This window comes from Chelonia mydas, chromosome 19, assembly GCF_015237465.2.
Source record: "Chelonia mydas isolate rCheMyd1 chromosome 19, rCheMyd1.pri.v2, whole genome shotgun sequence".
Lineage (NCBI taxonomy): Eukaryota > Metazoa > Chordata > Testudines > Cheloniidae > Chelonia > Chelonia mydas.
The window spans coordinates 9871246-9894556 of record NC_051259.2 but is presented as its reverse complement, the minus strand read 5'-3'; the positions used below and the strand labels follow the sequence as shown (position 1 = coordinate 9894556).

The 23311-nt window shown below is 45.7% G+C and overlaps 1 protein-coding gene across 4 annotated transcripts in view; it reads right to left on the bottom strand.

Moving 5' to 3' along the window:
• RPS6KA1 (ribosomal protein S6 kinase A1) overlaps positions 1-18534 on the bottom strand; it is a 66361-nt gene extending 47827 nt beyond the window's left edge. For 2 of the 4 annotated variants that reach the window (XM_043532154.1, XM_043532156.1), the window contains exons 1-2: positions 18450-18534; positions 6815-6859 (exon numbers count right to left, since the gene is read on the bottom strand). In XM_043532154.1, the coding sequence (XP_043388089.1) occupies positions 6815-6859; positions 18450-18512 (108 nt within the window). In that variant the 5' untranslated portion in view covers positions 18513-18534. Of the gene's footprint in view, positions 1-6814; positions 6860-17391; positions 17646-18449 lie in introns of those variants that run through there. The other 2 variants (XM_007064809.4, XM_043532155.1) reach the window with 2 other exon arrangements.
• Positions 18535-23311: the final 4777 nt, after the last annotated feature.

The following is a 23311-nucleotide window of genomic DNA, read 5'->3' as shown; positions in this document are numbered from 1 at the left end:
GGGGCTTGGAGGAAGGGGTGGAGTTGGGCCAGGCCTGCGGCGGAGGGGAGGGTTGAGCACCCCCCAGGTAGAGAGGAAGTTGGTGCCTATGCCCACAGCCGAGAACTGTACCAAGGCGTAATCTCTTGTGAATGTCTGCAAAGTCCTCCAAGTAGCTGTCCTACATATCTCTAGTGTGGGTGTCTCAGAGATGCAGCTGAAGTAGCTTGCCCCCGGTGGAATGAGCCCTTACCTCTTTCTGGGTGGAGGATGCCAGCTAGTTGGTACCAAAAGATAATACAACCCGAGATCCATTTTGAAAATCAGTGTTAATATAGGTTGGCCTCTTGATCACTCTGCTATTAAAACAAATAGTTTAGGTGTCTAACATCTTTTGTTCTTTGCAGTTAAAAGGCTGAAGCCCTCCGGACGGCCAGAGAATGGAATCTTCTCTCCTCTTCCAAGGCACATGGTTTAGGAAAAAATACAGGTATGTAGAGGACCTTACTCATATGAAACTCAAACTACCTTGGGTATGAATCTGGGGTGGGAACTTAGAGAGACTTTTTCTTTATAGAAGGCAGCATATGGTGAGCCTGCCCTATGTGCTCCCCGTTCACTGACTTTTCTGGCCGATGTTATAGCTATCGGAAAGGACACCTTCATGGACAGAGGGGTCAGAGTGTGTGACCAGTGGCTCAAAACAAGAGTCTTAGTGAGAGATGACGGGGGAAAAAAATGGAGATCCGATTGAGGTGTGAACTTCACCACTGGTAGAAAGGATCTGAGAATCCCCTTCAAAAATCTAGTTGTGACAAAATGCGTGACGATTGTATGGTTATTCATTGGAGGATGGCAAGAGCTGATTGCTACAAAATGTACCCACAGAGAATAAGTAGATACTCCCAGGGATTCCAGTAAAGTTCCGAGACAAATTCCTCTGAGGAACCCAAGCAGAGAAACATTTCCATTTAGCTGCGTAACAGCTTCTCGTACAATCTTTTCTACTTTGGTAAAGGATGGATTGCACCCCCTTGGAACATGAATGTTCTAGATTGGGTTGTGTGAGCTTGCCACTGGGTTACATTAGAAGATCCAGTAACACTGGGATGTTCATGGGTGGTCACACAGAACTTCAACAGATCTGTGAACCAGAAATGTCTCTGCCAGTTATGCACAATGAGGATGACTTCAGCTCTGTCTGGGTGGATCTTCCCTAAAACCTGTGGTATCAAAGGAATTGGAGGGGAAAATATACCCCAGGCAACACTTCCACAACGTCAGGAGAACATCTCCCAATGAGTCTTTGCCCGGGGCTGCTCTGGAGCAGTACTGAGGAAGCTTTCTGTTCACCTGTGAGGCAAAAAGCTCCCAAGCGGTTATTCTCCATTGACGGAAGACATCATTGACAACTGAATCATAAATCTCCCATTCTAGATTTGTGGAAAAGTGTCTGGTCAGGTAGTCCCCTGGGGACCTTTGCGCCCCTGGTAAGTATGCTGCTGATAGGGCTGCGTGACGTTTGATGCACCACTTCCAGAGGATGACTGCCTCTGTGCACAAAGAGAGATCTCATTCCCCCTAGCTTGCTTATATAAAATACTGTTGTCGTATTGTCTGGCATTATCTGAACATGTTTGGACTGGATGGGACTGCAGGCCCAATGACTGCCCTAAATTCTAGTAAGTTGATATGCATTCTGGACTCCTGGGTCCAAATGCCTTGAGCCATATGATTGGCCATGTGCGCACCCCAACCCAAGAGGAAGGCATCTGTAATGATGTTTACCTTCTTCATTGCCTTCTTCATTCTCTTCATTGCCTTCTCAGGGAGGCTCCTGGTGGCTCTCGACCCAGCCTGACTGGCTGGGGAGGAGGGCCATCAGGGGTGGGGGTGCGGTGGCCTGGCCCAGCACTTGGGGGGCGGGGCAGGCAGGCCCCCTCAGAGCTTTTCCTTTTGGGGGTGGGTTCGGGGCTCCAGTGTATGGGGGGCAGGGCCTTGGGCGGAAGGGGTGGGGCTGGTGGACTAGCCTCCCCAAAGCAGGGATTCACCTGCCGCTCATGGGCGCATGTGGAATACACATAGGGACCATCACTCGAAGAAGAACCATAATTCCAGCCCATGTTGTGTCAAAGGAAATGAAGAGAAAGGGAAAACGGAGGCCTCTCAAATGGCTTTGAAAATAAATGTTAACAGGCTGGTAGGGGGTGGCCTAGATGTGAGCGTTACTGACCTCATTCCATAAGCAATGAAAGGTCTGTGCCAGTGATACAGAACAAGAAAGAAAAAGGTTCCTTCATTCAGCAACCCCTAGGCGTCCTAGACAATTTATAGAACTCCTTTGCCAGGGCAGCGTCCCATACGTCCGTCCTAAAGGCCAATAACAAACGCAGTGGAGCTGAGCAGGAATAGCAACACCAACCGTTTAAGCTTTTACCTACATAATTTCCTTTTTATAAAACTTGCTTGGTTTAGGGTTGGATCCATCTTCTGGCATTGTGGATCTGAACTAATGTTGTCTAACAATTAGACTGCAAGCTTCTGGGAGCCAGGGCAGTTCAAGTCTGTACAGTATCGGGCATGCCAACAGCACTCTGGTAAGCATGACTCTGCTTTGGGCTCATGCTCGTTTATACTGTATGGGGTTTGTCATCTTCAGCCTGTGGGTTCCTTATAAGGAGGATCTGAAAGGTTGGACTATTAGTTCAGATTTCATTGCTTCTCCTGAAGAGAGTCACGCTACCTTTCCCCAAGACTATTACTGAGTGCAAAGCAGGTCTGGACTTAGAAGTCAATAGACGTAACTCCTCCCATCCCCAGCGTAGTTGCAGGCGCTGCCAAGGTGCTCACAGCGCAGGAGTGAGGAACGATGCTTGCACAGACTTGTGACGGCAAGACTTTATGGAGTCCCACCTTCAAGAACACAGGAGTCATCATAATATGGTTCATTTCAGAACGTAGGGCTCAATGCCAAGGACAGTGGCGTTACAATTACACTCACACTCATACAGTTAATCATTCCAACTGCAGCTATCTGTGTCCCACTGAAAGAGACTGACCCACACCAGAGTGTGTCAAGACTGGTCCCAATAAGGCTGTCAAGCGTACTCTCAAAATGCACATTGCCCTACAACATCCACAATGCCGCTGTTGTACATAGCAGCAGTTCTTAGCATAATGCTGTCATACAAGGATCACAAGAAACTTTGCAAGCAGTAAACCCCCCCCCCATGAATTATCCCCATTTTACAGATGGGGAACTAAGGCACAGTGACTTGCCCAAGACCACGTGGCAAGTCAGTGCCAGAGCTGAGACTAGAACCCAGCAGTTCTGACTCCCAGCCTTGTCCACTAGCTTTTACCGTGCTTCATGTCTGACAGCGAAGAGGTAGCACATGCAACATCACACCACCACCACAGTCCCTTATGGGAGTGGGAGGAAAACTACCTACTGGTAGCATAAGATTTAGAGAGAATCCAGCGAGGTCCCTAGCTGGTTCTTTTAGATGGACATCAACAGGTTCCTAGAGCGCGTACCTTCACTCACTGCACAACAAAAAGTACGTTTTGGCTACATGTGGGGACAGAGGGAGTGGCGGGCTGCACTGCATGTGGGTGCTGAGTAATGCTAGTTATCTGCTGATCTCACTGATGAAGGCTATTTTTAGGTGAGATCGCAGAATTAGGCTATGTCTACGCTAGCACTTTTGTCGGTATAACTTATGTCACAAGGGATGCAAAAAACTACACCCATGAGCAACGTAAGTTACACCGATAGAAGCACCGGTGTGGACAGTGCTATGTCGGTGGGAGACGCTCTCCTGCTGACATAGCTGTCGCCACTCCTCGGGGGGTGGTTTATGTCGGTGGGAGCGCTGCCTCGGTACAGCTGTGCTGCTGTAGGGGTCTGGTGTAGCCTTGACCTTAGTTGTAAGAGGGTAGTGAATAAACCCCCCAAACAAGGGGTTTACTCTTACAACTATTCCAAACACGGCCATAGCAGATCAGAAAGCCATGCAACAGAGGCAAAGAGGAATTTTTCTTAACTTAATTTTTCTTTCTGACTGTAAAGGTGCAACCACCAGTTCCACAAATGCAGCAAGCAACTGCTGACAATCTGACCTCAAACTAACCGGTTCAGTGATCTGAAAACGTGAAGCAAGATAGCCTTGGAGATTTTTCTGCTGATATCCAGGCCTGCCAGAATTGGTTGAGCTGGTTACAGGGTATTTTAGAGTTAGCCGTTCCATTTCAGAGAAAAGGAGTTTAAGCGGGGACTTCCTTTGCATGTACTTCTGCTTGAAAACATCAGTTGTTCTACTTTTTTACAAGATAAATAAGGGGTTATTATTCCAAACAGATATTTCACAAATTAAGTTACTGAAGCCCTGGATTGGGATGGGAAGGCTTTTGTTAGCCATGTGTAGTAGTTTATTGTCAGTGTGACTGACACGGAGGCCATGGCAAATTTAGAAAGGCTCAAAGAATAGTCACCCTGCGGCTCAAACAAGACACTAGCCTTCAGGACTCCTGGGCTCCCTTCCCAGCTGCCACCAACTTGCTGTGAGCCCTTGGGCAAGACACTTAACTTCACTCTGCCTCAGAGTTCCCCACTTGTAAAGTGGTAGCCACCTCTTAGCCTCATGAAGGGGAAGGGGATTTAATGATGAGGTGCCTGCACAGCCTGCAGAGAAAATGTTAGCTAGCCTCTCCCAGACTGGAACACAAGTCCCACAGCGTCACTTTCTATAGAGCTGAGTCTCAAGCAGGATCAGCTGGGCTGTCTTCTCACGTAAGATCACCGTACTAAAAGGAATCCCAGATTTTTAAAGACTACTTGAGGTAGCAAGTGCTGCTGTGTACCTCAGGAGAAGAGCTCAGCAAGGTGCTTGAAGATGAAAGAGGCAAGTGCCACAATGAGCCTCAGCGAGCCAGTGGGAATCCAGGCAGAGCAGGCAGCACCTCTGGCAGGGAAGGAAGGGCCAGCTGTATTCTCAACGCAGAGAGGTGCACATCATCACTGATCTTGAGATGCCTGGTCCTGTGTCAGCATCAGGCTCTACATGCTACTTTTATGCCACTAAGATGACACCCCTAAAATCAGACTGGCAAGCTGAAGATCAGAGACCCAAAATAGTCAGGAATAGGTCAATATACTAATGTGAATAATCTAAGCACTATACCCAGATGTACAGACACTCTTTTCTCAGCCTATGTATTATATAATTTAACATTAGCATTATTAAAAGCCAGGGCACAAGTCTGGAGAAGAGAATTGGCTTACAAGAATTGGTTCTTTTGGCATCAACCCCTATAGAGGCAAGACAATTGCTATTCCATTCAAACTTCTTTAAATGGCACAAAATTAAATCTAAGGAAGTGGGAAACTAACTTGCTGGAACACAATCAAAATCAACCTCCAGGGCCAACAGAAAGGAAAGAAAAATCCATGGAGCTGCAGGCTAAAATGCAGTGTCAGACTGAAGACTCCTTCCAGGATACACATCAGATACCAAGGGTGACTCCTGATTAGGAGAGAATGTGTTGAATGAACTCTGATGAACAATCCATTCATCATGACTTGTGATAGGTGTTGCATATTCCACAGGGCCTTTCTCCACAGCCATAATATTAGCATATTGGAAAACTACATTTTAAATACTCATCTACCCATACTGAAGGGCTTATGCCTTCAGGGTCCCAATCAGACAGCCATTATTCCCCACTCCTCAGCATGACCATCCTTGTGCAGCAGGTAGAGAAACAAGGCAGAAGCACTAGTGCAGTTTAGGGTTAGATTAACAGCAAGTTGCAAGACGTTCCTGTAGGCTAAGAGGCAGACCTTCAGTTTGAATCTCATTTCTCCTACTAGATGCTAGTTCATCTCAGGGAAAACACATCCCTGAAATCAAATTCTTCAACACTATACAGCTCACATTTAGACTAGAAAGCGCATTAGGCCTCCAGAGCAGAAGGATGAGCCCATGGTTAGGGTGCTAGCCTGAGAGGAGGTAAAATTCCCTCCTCTGTCCCTGACTTCCTGTGTGACCTTGGGCAAATCCTAGCCTGTCTGTGCCTCAGTTCCCCATCTGTACAATGGGGACAATAGCACCTACCTTAGCCCCGCCTTTCAGGGGTAGGAAAGGGGATGTAGAAATCACTAGTGTGTTGCAAGGATAAACAAACTAAAAACTGTGAAGCACCCAGGTACTATGGTAACAGGGGCCATATACCCAAGAGATAAAGACTAGGTGTAGGGGGAAATACTTTGCACCTGCAACCCCTTTTTTTGGGAGAACCTCAAGACAGTTGCACTGACAGTCAAGTCTCACAATATGCTGTGGATTTCTATTAACCTTTCCAGAGATGGGGAAATGGAAGCAGAAAGGTAAAGAGACTTGCCTAAGGTCACAGGGCAAGTCAGTATCAGAGCCACCAACCAATCCCAGGAGTCCAGACTGCTAGTCCTCTGCTCTAACCAGTGAGCCCATTTCCAGTGCATTTTGCAGCACCTCCATTGGGAGGAGAGTGATTGAGGAGATTCAAGATGCTGGTTTGGTGAAATTGTCTATGCAAATCCAGGGGAAAGTGAGAAGGCAAGGATGGGGCATGACACAGACATTCAACCCTTCCCCTGCCTCCCACCCTCCCTCCCTCCTTCTACCCGCAGTTAGCAACAGAGCAGCTGATTTTAAACCATCCCCTCTCCACGCCCCATCAAATGAAGGATTACTCAGATGGCTCTGGACGAAAGGTCACACATAGCATTGTAATGTACAGCTTCGATGAATGTTTCCGAGACTTGAAGATGCTACATTTGTTTTTGTTTATTTACCTTTGATGGATGTCTCCCACCTTCTTCTGGTGCAACCTGCCCATTCTGCAAAATGCAAAGAAGAATCCACTGTTAGCAAACGCCAGGCACTATGAAAATGCCATTTTGGAGAGGGGCAGTCAAGTTTACCTGAATAGACTTTTTATACTAAGCTAGAAGGTGATGAAGCCTCCAGAAGTTGTTTGGGCCAGATTTATTAGACACAGCACAATTGTGTCCCTTACACATCAGACATACATGGCAAGTGGAGCTGGTCAAAAACCCCTGACATTTCAACCGAAAGAGACCTGGTATAATCAGCACCATTTTGGAACTCAGCCAGGTGCGCCAAGGGAGTGTGATTTATGCATGCTTGCTGTTCTGTGAACATTGGCTGGTGGGGGCGTAGGTTAAAGGAGAGGGAGAGCTGCGTCAGCTTCACACTCTTGTATTAGTAGGAAAAGCTACACGCCGAGATGGATGTGTATGTTACACTTTGCATTGAATGAATCCCAGATCGGAAGTTACAGTTTTACTACCAATACCCATTTTAAGATGGGCTTATACTTGATATCATTTACATCACTGCTGACAGTGCCCCAGGACCTTCTGCACCAACTGCTTGGTTTGAGGTTGCATTTGGCCCTTTGTATTCAATAAATACTATCTTGCTAGCCAAACTTCTATTGCTGGAATTGGCAGTGAAGTCCTGAAAGCAGTGTCAAATTCAGCAAGATGGCAGCCCAGTAGGAGCAAGCAGACTTGGAGGTGAAGATAGGTGGGAGATATTTGCTTAGATATAGATATCTGATATTTAGCAGAGTTGCAAGAACACTCCATAAAAATCCTTCCCCTGTAAAACCAATTTACCTGTGTTTATTAATAAACTTAGCTGAGAAGTGAGGTGAAAGAATTTGAGAAATCCACTTGCCTCATCTCTGTTTATGCTCTTTATTTTTTTTGCATCTCAACTTGAGCAATGAAAGACAATAAAATTAAAACAATGAGGAGTCCGGTGGCACTTTAAAGACTAACAGATTAATTTGGGCATAAGCTTTCATGGGTAAAAACCCACTTCACCCGCACGTTCTAAGCACTGTAATGTCTGAGTTTTAAACATTGTAAAGTGGGAGGGGCTTAAATCCACTTCTGTTAGGATTAAGTGTTTTTGTTTTTCCGAGACTGGTGTCAAGCTTTCATAACACTTTTAAACAAGAAATGATGTTTTGGCCCTGTTTAATCCATGCCCTTTTAAAGCAAGGCAGAGAAAACTTGCATTTATTGACCCCTGGTATGACAGCTTTTGGAGTGTGACACTAACAAAGTCTCACTTTAACACTACAGGGATTCAGTTTCTACCATAGCTTACTGGTGCTCCACATTTGTCTTGAAGGATACACACACAATTAAATATATTTCTGAACTTCATGCGTACCAGCTGGTGGCTAACTCAGGATAAAGAGTTTAGCACAGGGAGGGGTTGGCAGACTCAGCTCTTCACATACAAGTTTATTCTTCAAAGATAAGCTCAGTGGAAAACAGCTGGTAGTCTCCAAGGTTTTTTTTAAGATGAAAATTTTTATTCATATCCTTAACAGAACAACAAAAGTTTATGATCTTGGTCTCTCCTTCTTGCCTTTGTACAAGGCTAAGAGGGAAACATTGGCTACTTTGACAACCTTGAAGTGAACTCCAGGAATATCACCAGCAGGAGATTCCCCCTTTCTCTGAGAGCTATGCCCCGAGCAATACACTGCATGTGTGAATTTAGAGCTACTACAATTCACAGCATGGCCACATCAGTTACAGAAGAGAGCGAACCCCTGCCTGCTAGACTGACATTAGCCCCGCAATATTTACACCTATAGGGCACAATTCTGATCTCACACCAGTGTAGTTCCAGTTGCTTCCAGTTTACCCTAGAGAGAGATCAGTCTCAACCTGTAATACAACCAGTTGCTTCTCTAAAGTGTGGACTTAAGCGCATGCTTAAAGCTATTGACTTCAATGGGGAAAATCAAGCATGTACCTAAGAGCTTCCGGGAATAGGGATTACTCAGTTTGGGTTTGTGGAAGTGACCTTGGCACCCTTGCCACATTCCTTGGCCTGAGCAGCTCAGGTAAGCAACATAAGAGAACACAAGAGCTGCCATACTGGGTCAGACCATGCTCCATCTTGCCCACTATCCTGCGTGGGACAGTGGCCAGTTCCGGGGTTTCAGGGAGTATACAGAACAGGGCAATTACAGAGTGATCCACCCATCTTCCGCTCCTGGTTTCTGGCAGTCAGAGGCTTAGGGTTGCCCTGAGCATGGGGTTGTGTCCCCAGCCATTGATGGGCCTATCCACCATGAACTTATCTAATTCTTTTTTGAACCCAGTTATACTTTTGGCCATCACAACACCCCATGGTAATGAGTTCCACGGGTTAGTTGTGCATTGTGTGAAAAAGTACTACGAGTTTGCATTAAACCTGCTGCCTGCTAATTTCATCAGGTGACCCCTGGTTTTTGTATTGTGTGAAATACACCTCAGTCTGGCCCATGCAGTCCAGTCTGATAAAACTGGTTCCCCTAGGCCAGTGGTTCTTAACCTTTACTGCAGCCTTTACTGCGCGCACCCGAGGTTAAGAACCACTGCCCTAGGCTGAAGCCAGCTCAGTTGTCCTAGACTGCTTCCTTCTGAATAGACAACCATCCAGATTAACGACTCCCGACTGCTTTAGACACAAGGATTTCTCTTGGCACCTCCTGGAATCCCAGTTCAAGATGGAGGTAAAACACAACATGACGGCCCAGCGCCATTTACAGTCAAAATGGCATTCACAAATGGAGTTTGTCGTTTGATACAGATTCATGCGGACATATACTCATCAGTCACATCCACCAGTTATCCATGCAGTACCCAAAAAAGCGTGGTTAGAGGTGGTTTAAGGACTTAGGGCCAGATTGCCAAAGGTATCAGAGCTGATTGTTCTAACTCAGCCACTTAGAAAGGACCAAACCACGTTGTGTTTCCTCTCATACACTTGCGCAATTTGAAGAATCAGAAGTATTTGCAACCATAAGCGGCCAGAGGAAAATAATGGTCCCACTACAGAACCCAACTAGCAGAAGTGTTTCCAAGAGATCACAGACGTATTGTTTAGGAGAAGCTGTCAGTGGCTTTAGCCTACAAAGAATATTTAAGAAATGAAGTAAGATCCTTTCCTTGCATAGAGGAGGGTGCCTCCTTGCTCTCACTAGTGTAGAAGGGCTGGAAGCATGCTCATGTTTATTGGCTCAGCTGTTTCTGATAGACAATGCATACATCACTGCTCATTAAAAATGCAGCTTTGTAAGGGTCGTTTATATATTTAAAAAATAAGTCTGACAAGAGGTGGAATGCCCATTTTAAGTTGAGGAAGTTCACATTTAAATTAGCAGCCACTCAGAGGCTACTAGACACACATGCCAGGAGAGTGAACCGAGCTTCACGTGGGCCAAACTCTGCTTTCATTTGCACCCAGGCAATCCGCAGAAACTGAAAACAGATTTTGGCCAATCTGAAACTCAGACGCCCTTAAATAGCCTCAGGAGGAGACACAAGGAGGTGAGGGGCAGTGGTTCTCAACCAGGGGTACGTGTACCCCTGGGGGTACGCAGAGGTCTTCCAGGGGGTACATCAACTCATCTAGATACTTGCCTACTTTTACAACAGGCTACATAAAAAGCAATAGCCAAGTCAGTACAAACTAAAATTTCATACAGAATGACTTGTTTATACTGCTCTATACACTGAAATGTAAGTACAAGATTTATATTCCAATTAAATTTGATAATTATATGGTAAAAATGAGAAAGTCAGTAATTTTTCAGTAACAGTGTGCTGTGACTCTTGTATTTTTATGTCTGATTGCATAAGCAGGTAGTTAGGGGAGATGAAACTTGGGGTACGCAAGACAAATCAGACTCCCGAAAGGGGTACAGTAGCCTGGAAAGGTTGAGGGCCACTGACACAGGGCACACGCACTCCCCCCCCCCGCACTGATATACCAAGTTCTCCACAAGCACACCTAAGTAGAACACACATCCACAACTACTTGGAGAAGAACATCTCTTTCTAGACCGCATAGAAGGAGGAAAGCAAGAGAGTGTGGGTAAGGCACGTGACACCTGGGTTTGCTACAGCTTTCCTTGGGCTTTGAGATCTTTGGACAGAAGGGACTATTGAAGCACAAGATTTCAAAGCACCAAGCGAGCTATAACTGTAACCGAAAGGGAGCATTGTCTATCCCAGCAGCGTCTCCCCCTTTCACCCTATTGCCTCTTCCCGCTTCCTAAGCATTTGGCACATACCCTTAAGTGCCACATTTCACGGACTTCCTCCCGTGAAGGAGCACGTGTTCTGCTGAAAGTTCTTTGTGAGGGACTGTAATCCTGCCTGGGAGCGGTAGGGATGCTTGGAAAAATCAAAACAAAGCACACATTCCAGGGGGTGCTTTGCCCGCATATACGTGCTTCCACCGGGAACCAAATCCATCCAACCAATGAGTCACTTTTCAAACTGCTGTACAACTTAGCATTGCTGGAAGAAGCCTGCACACTTTGAGCCAAGACTCTTCCTCCCCCCCCAAAAGAAAAAACCCTTTACTGCCTCACCTGGTGGTTTCCGTTTAGATCTCTGTGACCCATCTGGAGTTATGTACCTATCTCTGTCCTGACACGTAAAGCAGTCACCTCCCCAGGTAACATGCTGCGTTTAATGCTTTATAAATACACCTGGGCAGATCTGTGGGTTTTTCAGCTTCATCTTTTTGTCTTGTAAGAAGCCTTTCAAGGCTCCATCCTTACATTCTTATACGTACACAGCTAACCAGCTATATGCGGCACAACCAAAGAATCTATGGCAGCAAACTGTTCTCTTGTTTCCAAACATAAGGCTACATGAGCGCCCCACCCCTACGGTGCCTCAGAAGAGAGCAATGCTGATGAGAGTGCCACAGGTACTGACCAGGCAATGCCGGCTCCAGGAACGCCATTGTATGAGACTTGGCTGTGGAACCTGGAGCGTTGTATATTAACAAGGGGCTGACACTGACTGGCCAGGAAGAGCAGTTCAAGCTACAGAAACTGCAGCTCACAGGCATCTCTGTTGGGAGTCAGCAGTCTGTCCACTCAACTTTTCCAGCAAGCTTTGCTCTGCCTCTGAGGAGAGTGCAGAGTAAGAGGAAAAAGAAAAGGAGGACTTGTGGCACCTTAGAGACTAACCAATTTATTTGGGCATAAGCTTTCGTGAGCTACAGCTCACTTCATCGGATGCATACTTATGCTCAAATAAATTGGTTAGTCTCTAAGGTGCCACAAGTCCTCCTTTTCTTTTTGCGAATACAGACTAACACGGCTGTTACTCTGAAACCTGTCAGAGTAAGAGGGTAATCTGACATACCACCTGTAGTGTTGATTTTAGCTGTCACTTGCTCCAGAAACATCTGAGTGCATCACTTTCAGAAACAAGCTTTGCAACCTTTCATACACAGACTTTAACACCATAGGGATGTGTGTCCAATACAATCGTCTATTAAGAAAGCAAATGTATATGGTTACATAACTCTCACCTAAGGCTGCACTTGGAGATGTTTATCTTAGGACATCTTGCTTTTTAAATACCTTTAATTCTACATAATCCTTATCACAGCCAGAAAGCAATTGCCAGAACTGAACACGGTAGCCATGGCTGCTCTGAATCAGAGAAGCAGGAAGAACTCCTCCCCCTTGGGTCATAAGAGAATGAGCTTCATATTTTACATTGCTACTAAGACACTCAAGACATATTTTCTAACTAGAGTGTTCAGCAAAAGTCTAGCCTTGGACTGCTGATAGATCTGCTGTTTAGATACCCTGGTGCTATTTCTAAAGCTTTAAATTGCAACTAGTCACTATTCAGATGGCCATAAAATATAACTAGACTAGGCAGGACTGGATTTTTTAAAAATAATTTCAATGGAGAATATTGATTCTTTTAAAGCATTTTTTCAGTTATTGATTTAAATTTTTACAGTTGCATAAAATTATGGAGTGGGGGAAGTCAGACGATAATTTGATGACAGTAGATGTTGAGATTCAAAAAGTTAGAGCTTTATAAGCAATAAAGCACAAATTGTCAATATCACATGTCAAAATATACCGAGTAAATATCCTTAAACTAAGTTCTCAAGAAGAATTTCTTATTTTGCCTAGCTGTAAATATAGATTACTATACTATTGAGGGAAATATTTTTTCCTCCGTTTATGTTTGTATGGTGAAATTAATGTTTATCGACATTTACCTATAAAAATCTAATCCTTCCATGCCTAAACATAACTAGAACATTGCATATCCAGAAAGAAGCTTCCCCACTCACTTCTATGTACAAAATCCCAACACACTCTCTCTCTAATGAGAATCAAACCCTTCGTTCAAAAGTCTTTGGTACTTTGATATGCAAACTGTTTTGTTGCTAATTTTCTTTTAAATGGAACTTGAGAGTCTTTGCTGATTGTGGTTCCAGAAAGGAAAACGCCACAAAATAAAAAAACACCCCACACAACCCTGCATAGCCCAGATGACAGACTGATGAATTGGCTGTGTGATGCTGGAGAAACGTATTAATAGAGAATTGAGATCACATAGCTTCCTTCTTTATCTGATCACTGCTGTATGTAACGTTCAACTAAGATATTCACAAGAGACAAGTTAGCCATAGAGAACTTTTGCTCAGAAGAGAGAGGATGACGTATTTATAATGGGCAAAATAATTCCAGTTTGAAGTGACTGTCAGTTAGGCTGCTGTATATTTGCCTAATGAAACAAGAGTTTAGAGAAAAGCATTGCCTAGAAATTGCTTGTCATTACTATGACAATTAAGTCACTCAGATTCATTTTCTACTGCTTGCACTTTACTTCACCCACATTTGCTCATTATGTAAGCAACATTCTGATCAATGCAGAGAGCAGAAGAGGGACTGAAATATTTGTGAGGCTGAGTATTAGGTGCCCAGGACTCAAGTGCATCCCTTCTTGCCTCCTGCAGTGCATTGGTCTCACACACACTCCCATGCATGCCCCACCTTCTTCACTTGAGATTGCTGCGACAAACAGAGCCAACTATGACCAGTCTCAAAAAAAAAAGAAAGATTACTAATGCTGCTGGAGTATGAAAAAAACCAATAGGTTGGATTCCTCCATGCACACTGCGATAACACCTCTGATCCATGACTCAGAAAGCAAAGGTTTATGGAAGCCCATTTAAAAGCTTTGTGGCAACGATCCCAGAGTAATTTACGTAACTGACGTTCCAGAATCATCTCGCTACGTTACCCTTCACAGGAAGGGCCAGCAGACTCTCACCACCCTTTAATAACCTTCGAAGCCATGAGGTGCTAATAACCTGCTGGTCTCACTGATTTTCTTTGGGGTTGTGGACGCTCAGCACCCCAAAGAGGGGAGGGGAGGGGAGGGGAGGGTGTGTGTGTGTGTGTGTGTGTGTGTGTGTGTGGAGGGGGAAGGGGACAGGAAAAAAGCCAGGCCTTTGAGACTTAAATCAGGCTGCTAATGAGGCAGTAGGTGAGAACACATTAGTTCATGATGACAGGTTTCAGAGGAGCAGCCGTGTTAGTCTGTATCCGCAAAAAGAACAGGAGGACTTGTGGCACCTTAGAGACGAACAAATTTATTTGAGCATAAGCTTTCGTGAGCTACAGCTCACTTCATCGGATGCATCCGATGAAGTGAGCTGTAGCTCACGAAAGCTTATGCTCAAATAAATTTGTTCGTCTCTAAGGTGCCACAAGTCCTCCTTTCCTATTAGTTCATTCGTTTCCTCATTCTCCTGAGGTTAGAAACAAACTTCAGAGACAGGACTGATTTCCAAACATACTGGACACCTGAACTCCACCACAAACAAAAAACCCCAAGACATCCGTTTCAGGTCAGCACTATATCTCTAGTAAGGTTGACACCCTCAGCAGACGGGCATGCAGCACACAAAAGCGCAGTTGGCCACAGGATTAGGCAGTAAATCCCAGTCCTGCCAGCAGCATTTCATGTCATTGACACTGGCATTAATTTTTCCTCCTGTTAGAGTTTCCTTTTGGGTAATCAGGTGTTATGAGGTCTTCCTATTCAAAAAAAAAAAGGAAGCAAACTTAAAGCACCGTGGTATCTTACTACAGCACTGTCATCTTCCAGATCTCAGTTACCTCACCGCAAAAGTCAGCCCTGAAAGCACAGCATGATACCAGGCCTCTTGATCAAATCATTGTGGAACAAGTAACTCCCTCCTCTCCCACCCCTGTACACACACGAGCCTTGATGACTCAAAACTTTACAACAGATGCTGTTAGTCCACTTCAAGATGAATCCTCTGCCTATCCATGCACCCCAGATGTTCTAAGCCCACAGTAGATGGAGACCCTTAACACTGCTGCTAACCAGCATGGTGAAGTATTAACCCAAAGCTTTGCAGGGCTTGGCTGGCAAAGAGAAGGGGCAACTGTGACTAATGACATTCTCTCAATAGAACATTTGTTGTTATTGTCATTGCTCAGAGATTTCAAGTCAAGTTTCTTTCTTTATCATGAAAGACCTATCAAGAGGCGAAGTATTAGGGACTGGTCAGCTTTAGCAGGAGAACCTCAGCTCGTGCATGAGCGTGAGGTGGTGGGTAGGCAGAATAGTACACAAAGGGAGAGCCTCAGGGCCTGAGAAAAACACAAGCTGTAGAATAAAGGTGCTGGGTCTAGTTACCATTAGTAGGAGCTCAGTTACATAGCACATGGCCATAGGTGATTCTTTAGTATTCAGTTTAAATGCTCCCCAAACTTGCACCCCAAAATTTGTAGCATAAGCCTGCAACAAGGCATGTTCATGGCACATGCAGTATCCTGTCCATCTAAACAAAGACTGAATTACGGGAGGGGCGGGGGCGGTGGGGCAGATTTAAGCAGGAAGGAAAGAAAAGTATGTATGTGAGAAAGAAGTGTTTATACGTGATAGAACACCTGGGAATTTTAAATGTAAGCCCGTCCTAGCAAACTGGATTAGAGAAGTGTCAGTGTGCATGCTTTGAAGGGGAAGCAGTGTAGTGCTCTTATGGGGACATTTTGACTTGGGACTTTGAAGCTGGAACTGCGTTTTCATCCACGTTTGAAAAGATCCTAGTACTACTGCAATCTAAACAACAAGGGATTCGGAGATAAGGTGAGAGTTCCGGACTTCATTCTGCACTTCAGAGCATTTGTTGGGTTTAATTAGGCCCTTAAATGTTGGATAGACTACAAGCTGGATAAAAAAAAAAATTAAGGGAAGGAGAGTATCTAGGGTCAAATATAGCTTAAGGAGTGGTTAATACGCTGATCTGACAGATAATTACAATGCACTCCGTCTAGCAAGCAAACTGGTGGATGGTTTTCCTACAAATCCTCAGGAAATTTGATTAGTTGTGCGTGTGTGACGTATGTATTACAAACAGGAGAGATACAGGCAAAAGACACTTTTTGAAGAAGTTAATTCCTCTGCAATATTAAGAAAGTAATACAGGCAAAACACTTCTCAAATGTGGTTTAAAAGACGACAGTTGTACAGTTTGTTGTTTTTATTTGAAACTTGTAGGACTCCCCCCCAAGGACTTGGTACAAAAGATTGCTTGAGGACTGACGCTATTCAGCACTAAGTTTTAGCCCCTGACTGGTTTGTAGAGCCCAGCTGTAAACCCACAAGGGGTCATCCCTAAGGGGCTCAGCAGCCTAAATATTGCAGTGTGATAGGCCAAATCAATGCAGTGGATTATGAATGGCAGCCTCAGGGCAGCACACAAAACTCATAGGATTACTGTGAATCTGCTTCTTTGCTTAAACAACATAACTAACTAACTGCTGGCTGTTGGAACCCCTGAAACCTGCTTGCAGACATGTTGATTGGATCAGGTGAGAAGTCCCTGCCTTCCCCACCTCCCCAAAAATGAATGTCTCAATTCCTTTAGCGCAGGGTGAGGGCAGAGAGGTGATCCAGAGCAGCGATCTTGGGTGTAGAATCCCTAATTGCATTCATCTGATCAATTATGGGATTTTTATGTCTTTAATTAGTAGGCAAGCCTACAGCGAGGCTTAGCTGCCATACTCCTCATCTGGGTGAGGTGGAGACCTGGGCACTTTCTTTGTTCAAAGGGAAACTTTGTGCGTGTCTCTGATTGGGGGGACACGGACACACACTTACTTTCTCCTCAGCGCTGACCTCGGGGCTTTCAATGGGAGAGCAAAACATCCCTCTCCCAAAATCTCTGGGATCTCGCCCAGCCTGGCCCTCCTGCCCTGGCTCAGACCCAGACCCGCCGTGGGGCAGGCAGGCTCCCTTCAGCCCCTTCCCCGCAGTGCGGGCAGGGGTCCCGCTCCCCTCTCTGCCCCGCAGGGGCTCGCATGGCTTCCCCAGACCCCAGCAACAACTAGGATGGGGGGTACCTCCACCCCAGCCGGGCCCCCAACACCCTAGGGCAAGGGGTACGGGGGAGTTGCATGCCCCTCCCCACAAAGGGCCCCCCAAAATTCCCCGTCCGCATTCCATGCCCTGCGCCCCCTCCTCACCTCCGTGTCCAGCTGCACCAGCTCCATGTTGGGCCACGGATCTCCCAGCTGGGCGAGCGGCATCCTGGCGGCTTCTGGCCCCGGGAGCGGGGCGGGCTGGCTGGCTCCTTCCCCTGGCTGCAGGTGGGTCAGGCGGGACAGCGCTGGGGCTCCAGCCCGAGCTCCGCCGCCCTCCGCTCCTGAGCCAGCCCCAGAGCGCCGCTCGCTGCCCGCATTGGGCACCGGCCTCTAGCGCCGGCCCCCTCCGCCCCATTGGCTGAGTCTCTCCGCGGGGCGGGCGGGAGGATCCGCCCGGGCCCGGGGCGCTGCCTTCCCGCGGGGGCTCGGGGCGCAGTCCCCGCCTGCTCCGAGAGGGACCCGGGCACGGACAGAAGCCAACACCCTGCCCAAGGGGGGTGCACTCAGTCCGCACCCCTCCCGGATCCCCTCCTCGTGCTGGGGCAGGGCTGCACCCCAGAGCCTCATCTTTAGGGGGTACAAATTCTCGCTCCTTTCCAGGAGCTCCCCGAATCCCACCTCTATACCCCTGCTTCGGGGGCAACCCAAGTCTCATTCTTTCAAGGGGCACCTCAAAATCTGCCCCCCGTGAAAATGTTCACCCCTTCCCAGGTGCTAAAAGAGGCTGGTGTCAGTGCAAAGCAGTTCAGTTCAGTAAGTCTCATGCTGCTGCATCAGGAGTGGCTAAAAAATATCCAGTTCCTGAGCAAAAGATAGAACCTGACCCACCTCCTCTCTCCAATTCTCCAGCGACAGTCCTTGACCCAGATAATGCAGGCATAGAGCTCTAGAGGGGCCAGAAGATGAAGCCAGAGCAAGTCTACACTTGAGGTCTGTTGTGCTTTTCTCTCTCTCAACCATCCCCCTTCAGCCTCTCTGCCGCGCATGGGCTCGCATGGCTTCCCCAGACCCCACCAACAACTAGGATGGGGGGTACCTCCACTACAGCTGGACCCCCAACACTCTAGGGCAAGGGGTTCGGGGAGGGTTGCATGCCCCTCCCCACAAAGGCCCCCCCAAAATTCCCCGCCTGCATTCCATGCCCTGCGCCCCCTCCTCACCTCCGTGTCCAGCTGCACCAGCTCCATGTTGGGCCCTGGATCTCCCAGCTGGGCGAGCGGCATCCTGGCGGCTTCTGGCCCCGGGAGCGGAGCTGGCTGGCTGGCTCCTTCCTCTGGCTGCAGGTGGGTCAGGCAGGACAGCGCTGGGGCTCCGATGAAGTGAGCTGTAGCTCACGAAAGCTTATGCTCAAATACATTTGTTAGTCTCTAAGGTGCCACAAGTCCTCCTTTTCTTCAGCCTCTGTGACTCCTGATATACCACAGCCTCCAGCATAGCCTGTTTCTAGCTGCATCTTCCCAGCTTGCGGGGTTGATGCTGAAAGTTTTCAAGTCCCTCTTGTGAACATCCTGGAACCTGAGCCTAGGTTGGCCCCGTGGCCTTGAAGCGTCCATACAGTACACCCTTTGGAATGTGGCCTTTGTCCACCTGGCGTGCAGATGAGAGTCTAACAGAGACATCTGAGTGTTTGAGAATAGCAACGGGACTTGGTAACTTTGTTTTCTCAAGTACTTTGGTGTTGTCAAGAACATTGGATTCCCACTTGCTTTTTAGAAGACAGTGATGACAGTGAGTATGAAAGGTATTTAGCCTTCTCTCATGCCTGCTGTAGGTGGTCCAGGTCTCACCACAGTACAGCAGTGTGCTCCAAATGTAAGTCTGATAGATCCGTATCTTGGTGTTTAGTGATGGCTGAATGTGGTTGCTGCCTTCCTGATACAAGAATTAAGCTTTTCATCTAGAAATAAGTTATCCGATACCTACCAGGAGAGCCAAACCAGTGGTGGTAAGGCTGGGAAATGTAAAGAGCAAATGTCTAGTGTGGACAAAGGCTATGTGGTTTACCCAAGGCCACGCAGTGAGTAAGTGTCAGTTAGGATTTGCATGTAGGAACTTGTGGCTCCCATTACCAAAGTCGGTCCATTACACTAAGCTGCTCTGTTTACCAAATTACAAAAGAGACTGAATAGTCCCTTTTTCATTTCCCCTTGACTTGCTTAATCAGAGGCTCCTCAAGGGGAAAACCAGGGGAGAATGTTTTCCTATCTGAATTATTTTTAAATTATATCTGTTTTTAACTAGGGCTGGGCTAAGCAATTTTCTGATGTGGAGCCCGAGAACGAGTGATAATTGGAGATGAAGTCAGAGTGATTAAGTACTGGAACTTTCCAAGGGATTTGGTAGCTTTTCCATCACCTAAAGTCTTTACATCAAGACTGGATGTTTTAAAAACAAAAACATCCTTGATCACAAGATAAGGGCTTGATACAGGAATTCCTGGTTAAAAATCTATGGTCCGTGTTATACAGGTATCATCAGTCTAGATGATCATAATGGTGTCTTCTGGCCTTCAGATCTATGAATTTACAGACTTAGATGTGGGAGGAAAAGGAGAAATCAAGGTCAAGGAATAAAGTTATTGAGAGTGGAGGCAAACAAAGGTCTAAATCAAGGAAGGAAATGGAGGATATATGAATATGCTTACCCAGAAAATCACTTCTGTTGTCTCTCAAGCATTAAGCAAAAGGAAGTGGAGAGGAAGCCTCAAGATTTCTTGGCCAAAATAGGGAGAGGGAGGACAGATTGAATCAACCTGTCAGAAGATATTTACAGTTGAAGACATAAAACAGACCAGTATCTCAACATATGGTAACATGTCTTTAAAGGCAAAGCTCAGTGGTTGTGCATAGGCATTTACATGCATTGTTTGAATAGTAACACTGGTCAGTGACAGGATCTTCCCTAATATATATATATGAAAATAACTGAACACATACAGAAGGTACCGTATTCACAGGCGTCCCTGGATTCCTTACATCAAAGAGCCACTCATGGTTTTGGATGATTTTAAGTACTGTTTGTACTTAAATATGTACAACTGTTATGTGTACATATTTCTACTGGTAAGGGAGATTTTCAAAGGCACAAAAGGCAGCTAGATGCCCACTCTCACTGCCCAATTGGAGTGAGGTGCCCAACTGCCATGTGTGCCGTGGAAAATCTCCCCCCTAAGCTTTAAGCTGAGTTGTATGCTGCCTTCATTGTATATATAACCCTGGAAAATACCCCCACAAGAAGGGCCCCCATGAAGCTGACCTTTGGCAATTCCACCATGGTGGCACTGGTCTTGATTCCACCACACTTTAGGAATCATCCAGCCCTGGTGTCTAACTGAAGTGATATATTTAAGCCATTACTGGCAGAGAGGGCATTTCCCACCAGTTGGCATGCAGAATTCCTATTGACTTCAAAGAGGAGATTTGCCTGGAAGTCTTGCAAGAGCAGGTCTTTAACAATCATGTGGAGCAACTGAGGATATAACTTTGACCCAGCTGGCCATTAACTGCTGTGAATTTTCTGACCCAGAAATCATTATTGCTATTGTAAAGAGTGAAAATATGTTAAAAATAAAGTAGTTTCCTTTTGGTGTGTTAAAAAGTTGGCATGCACATGGCCCTGGATGGGGTGCTCTGTTTACAGCACTGGTATTTTTCTAGCACTTAACAGTAGTACAGTAATCAGTAAGAATGCAAGACAATTTTCAAAATTATTGTGGGAGGTTAATGGCCACTATCCAGAGGGATTCTATTTGAAACGCAGAGCAAAGTGTGTTGGAATTCAACTAGAGAGATAGGGAGAGAATCCACTGCTGACTCTATCCCCTGATGGCTCTACTGAGATGCTGAAATTTGCTCGTATTTCACAGCAGAAAGATTTGCAAGTTGACCGCACGCTTGACAGGAAATATTGAGCTTTGTAGAAACGATTTATTTAATTTGAAGGGAACAGAAAGATCCACACCCAGGGATGCCGAAGAGTCTAGACAAAGTATCAAATCACACAAGCCACAGGTTCACAGTAAAACTGTAAATTCAAGATTTTTTTTTTAACTGAAAAAAACACTGCACGAGTATTAGCGCGATAGTGCTTGTGCTCTGTTTATTGTTTCATTTATACAAAGACTTCAAAGAACTTCTCCAAGGTGGCTACACAGTATCCCCAAATTAGATTAGATAACTCCCATAGCAATTCAGTGGCTGAGCTGGCCATAGAATGCAAGAATCCTGAATCCAAGTCTGCTGCTGTAACCAGTAGACCACACTGCCTCCCTTATGAAGTTTGATTTCTGCACTAGAGAACCCTGAAAGATACAGGTGACTGGTAACAGAATATGGAACCTCATTATTAGGTTGCCAGGTAAGCTCAGGGCAATCGTGACTGAAAGTGTTTTCTTGATAGGTGAAATGAGGTAGTGGTCTCAGCCCAATTTGTATTTCCCAGCTAAAAGGCTACCATACCAGGTGGCTCCAGTGTTGACACCCAAGAGCGCACAATGGCTAAATGAAGCTAAATAACCTTCGTCCTTTCCAAATGTTCTCTTCAGGTAAGTGCAGAGGTCTTTGGGGCAGCATTATGGCTTTGATGGAGACACAGAGGTCTCCAAAGCTCTTAAATGGCCCCCTTCACAGAATTAAATTCACTGAAAAACTCAAAATACTGCATTGCTGTTTGTTTTCTCCAGTTTCAAAATCCAAATCCTCTTCGTTTACAGCAGGAGACATTTTAGCATCTGAAGCTGGCTGACTTTTGGTTTATAAATGTGTTCCCATCCAGAGTGATTGTGATGTATGTGAAAGTAACATCCATTGAAACAACAAACAACCAGCTTTCCCAGGCTTGGCCACAGGTACAGTTCTCCCTTTTGCATTAAAAGCTGTTTGATTTGCTGGCCCCTTTGTGTTCCCTGTATAAGAATGCACAGACCATAGCTACTCAGCGTAGCTGCCTAGGAATAGTGATCCCCTGCGTCACCTTATCTGTCCGCTTCTCCTTTCTGGAGCCAAGATGCACCAGGAACATCTTTTTAACAGTGTGTTGTACTAGATGATTGTATTGTAAGTTTAGAGGTGTACGGATAATGTCTCTCTCTTTATTCTCCTGTATATTTCTATACTTTCTGAGACTCAAAATTGTATCCCTGTCTTCCTATATAATGTTTATCAGGCAGTCTTAGATCATTTTACAAGCATCAGAACAAATCCCACCAGCCTTTGCTCACACAAATAAATGTAATGGGATTCCAAGCACAAATTTGCAGGATGAGTCCCATTACCAAGGCTATTATTTACTGAGCAAGATCAGTGTGGTCTGCACTCTACATGCATTCAGACATTGTTAATTAAGCCTTACAACAACCCTGTGCAGTAGGTATGTATGTATTTTGTTTTTTAAAATGCACTAATCTGAAATGATCTTCTAGTACATTGCTGTTATTCCTGTTGTGCAGATGGGGAAACTGAGGACCATGTCACGGAGCAAATCAGTGGCAGAGCCAGGATTAAAACTCAGGAGTCCCGTCATCCTCTCATAACAGCAGAACATAAGACCGGCCATACTGGGTCAGACCAAAGGTCCATCTAACCCAGTATCCTGTCTTCTGACAGTAGCCAATGCCAGGTGCTTCAGAGGGAATGAATAGAACAGGTAATCATTAAATGATCCATCCCCTGTCGCCCGGCCCATTCCCAGCTTCTGGCAAACAGAAGCTAGGGATACCACACTGCCCATCCTGGCTAATAGCCACTGATGGACCTATCCTTCATGAATTTATCTAGTTCTTTTTCTGACCCTGTTATAGTCTTGTCCTCCATAACATCCTCTGTCAAAGAGTTCCGCAAGTTGACTGTGCGTTGTGTGAAGAAATACTTCCTTTTGTTTGTTTTAAACTGCTGCCTATTAATTTCATTTGGTGACCCCTAGTTCTTGTGTTATGAGAAGGAGTAAATAACATTTCCTTATTTACTTTCTCCACACCAGTCATGATTTTATAGACCTCAATCATATCTCCCCTTAGTCATCTCTT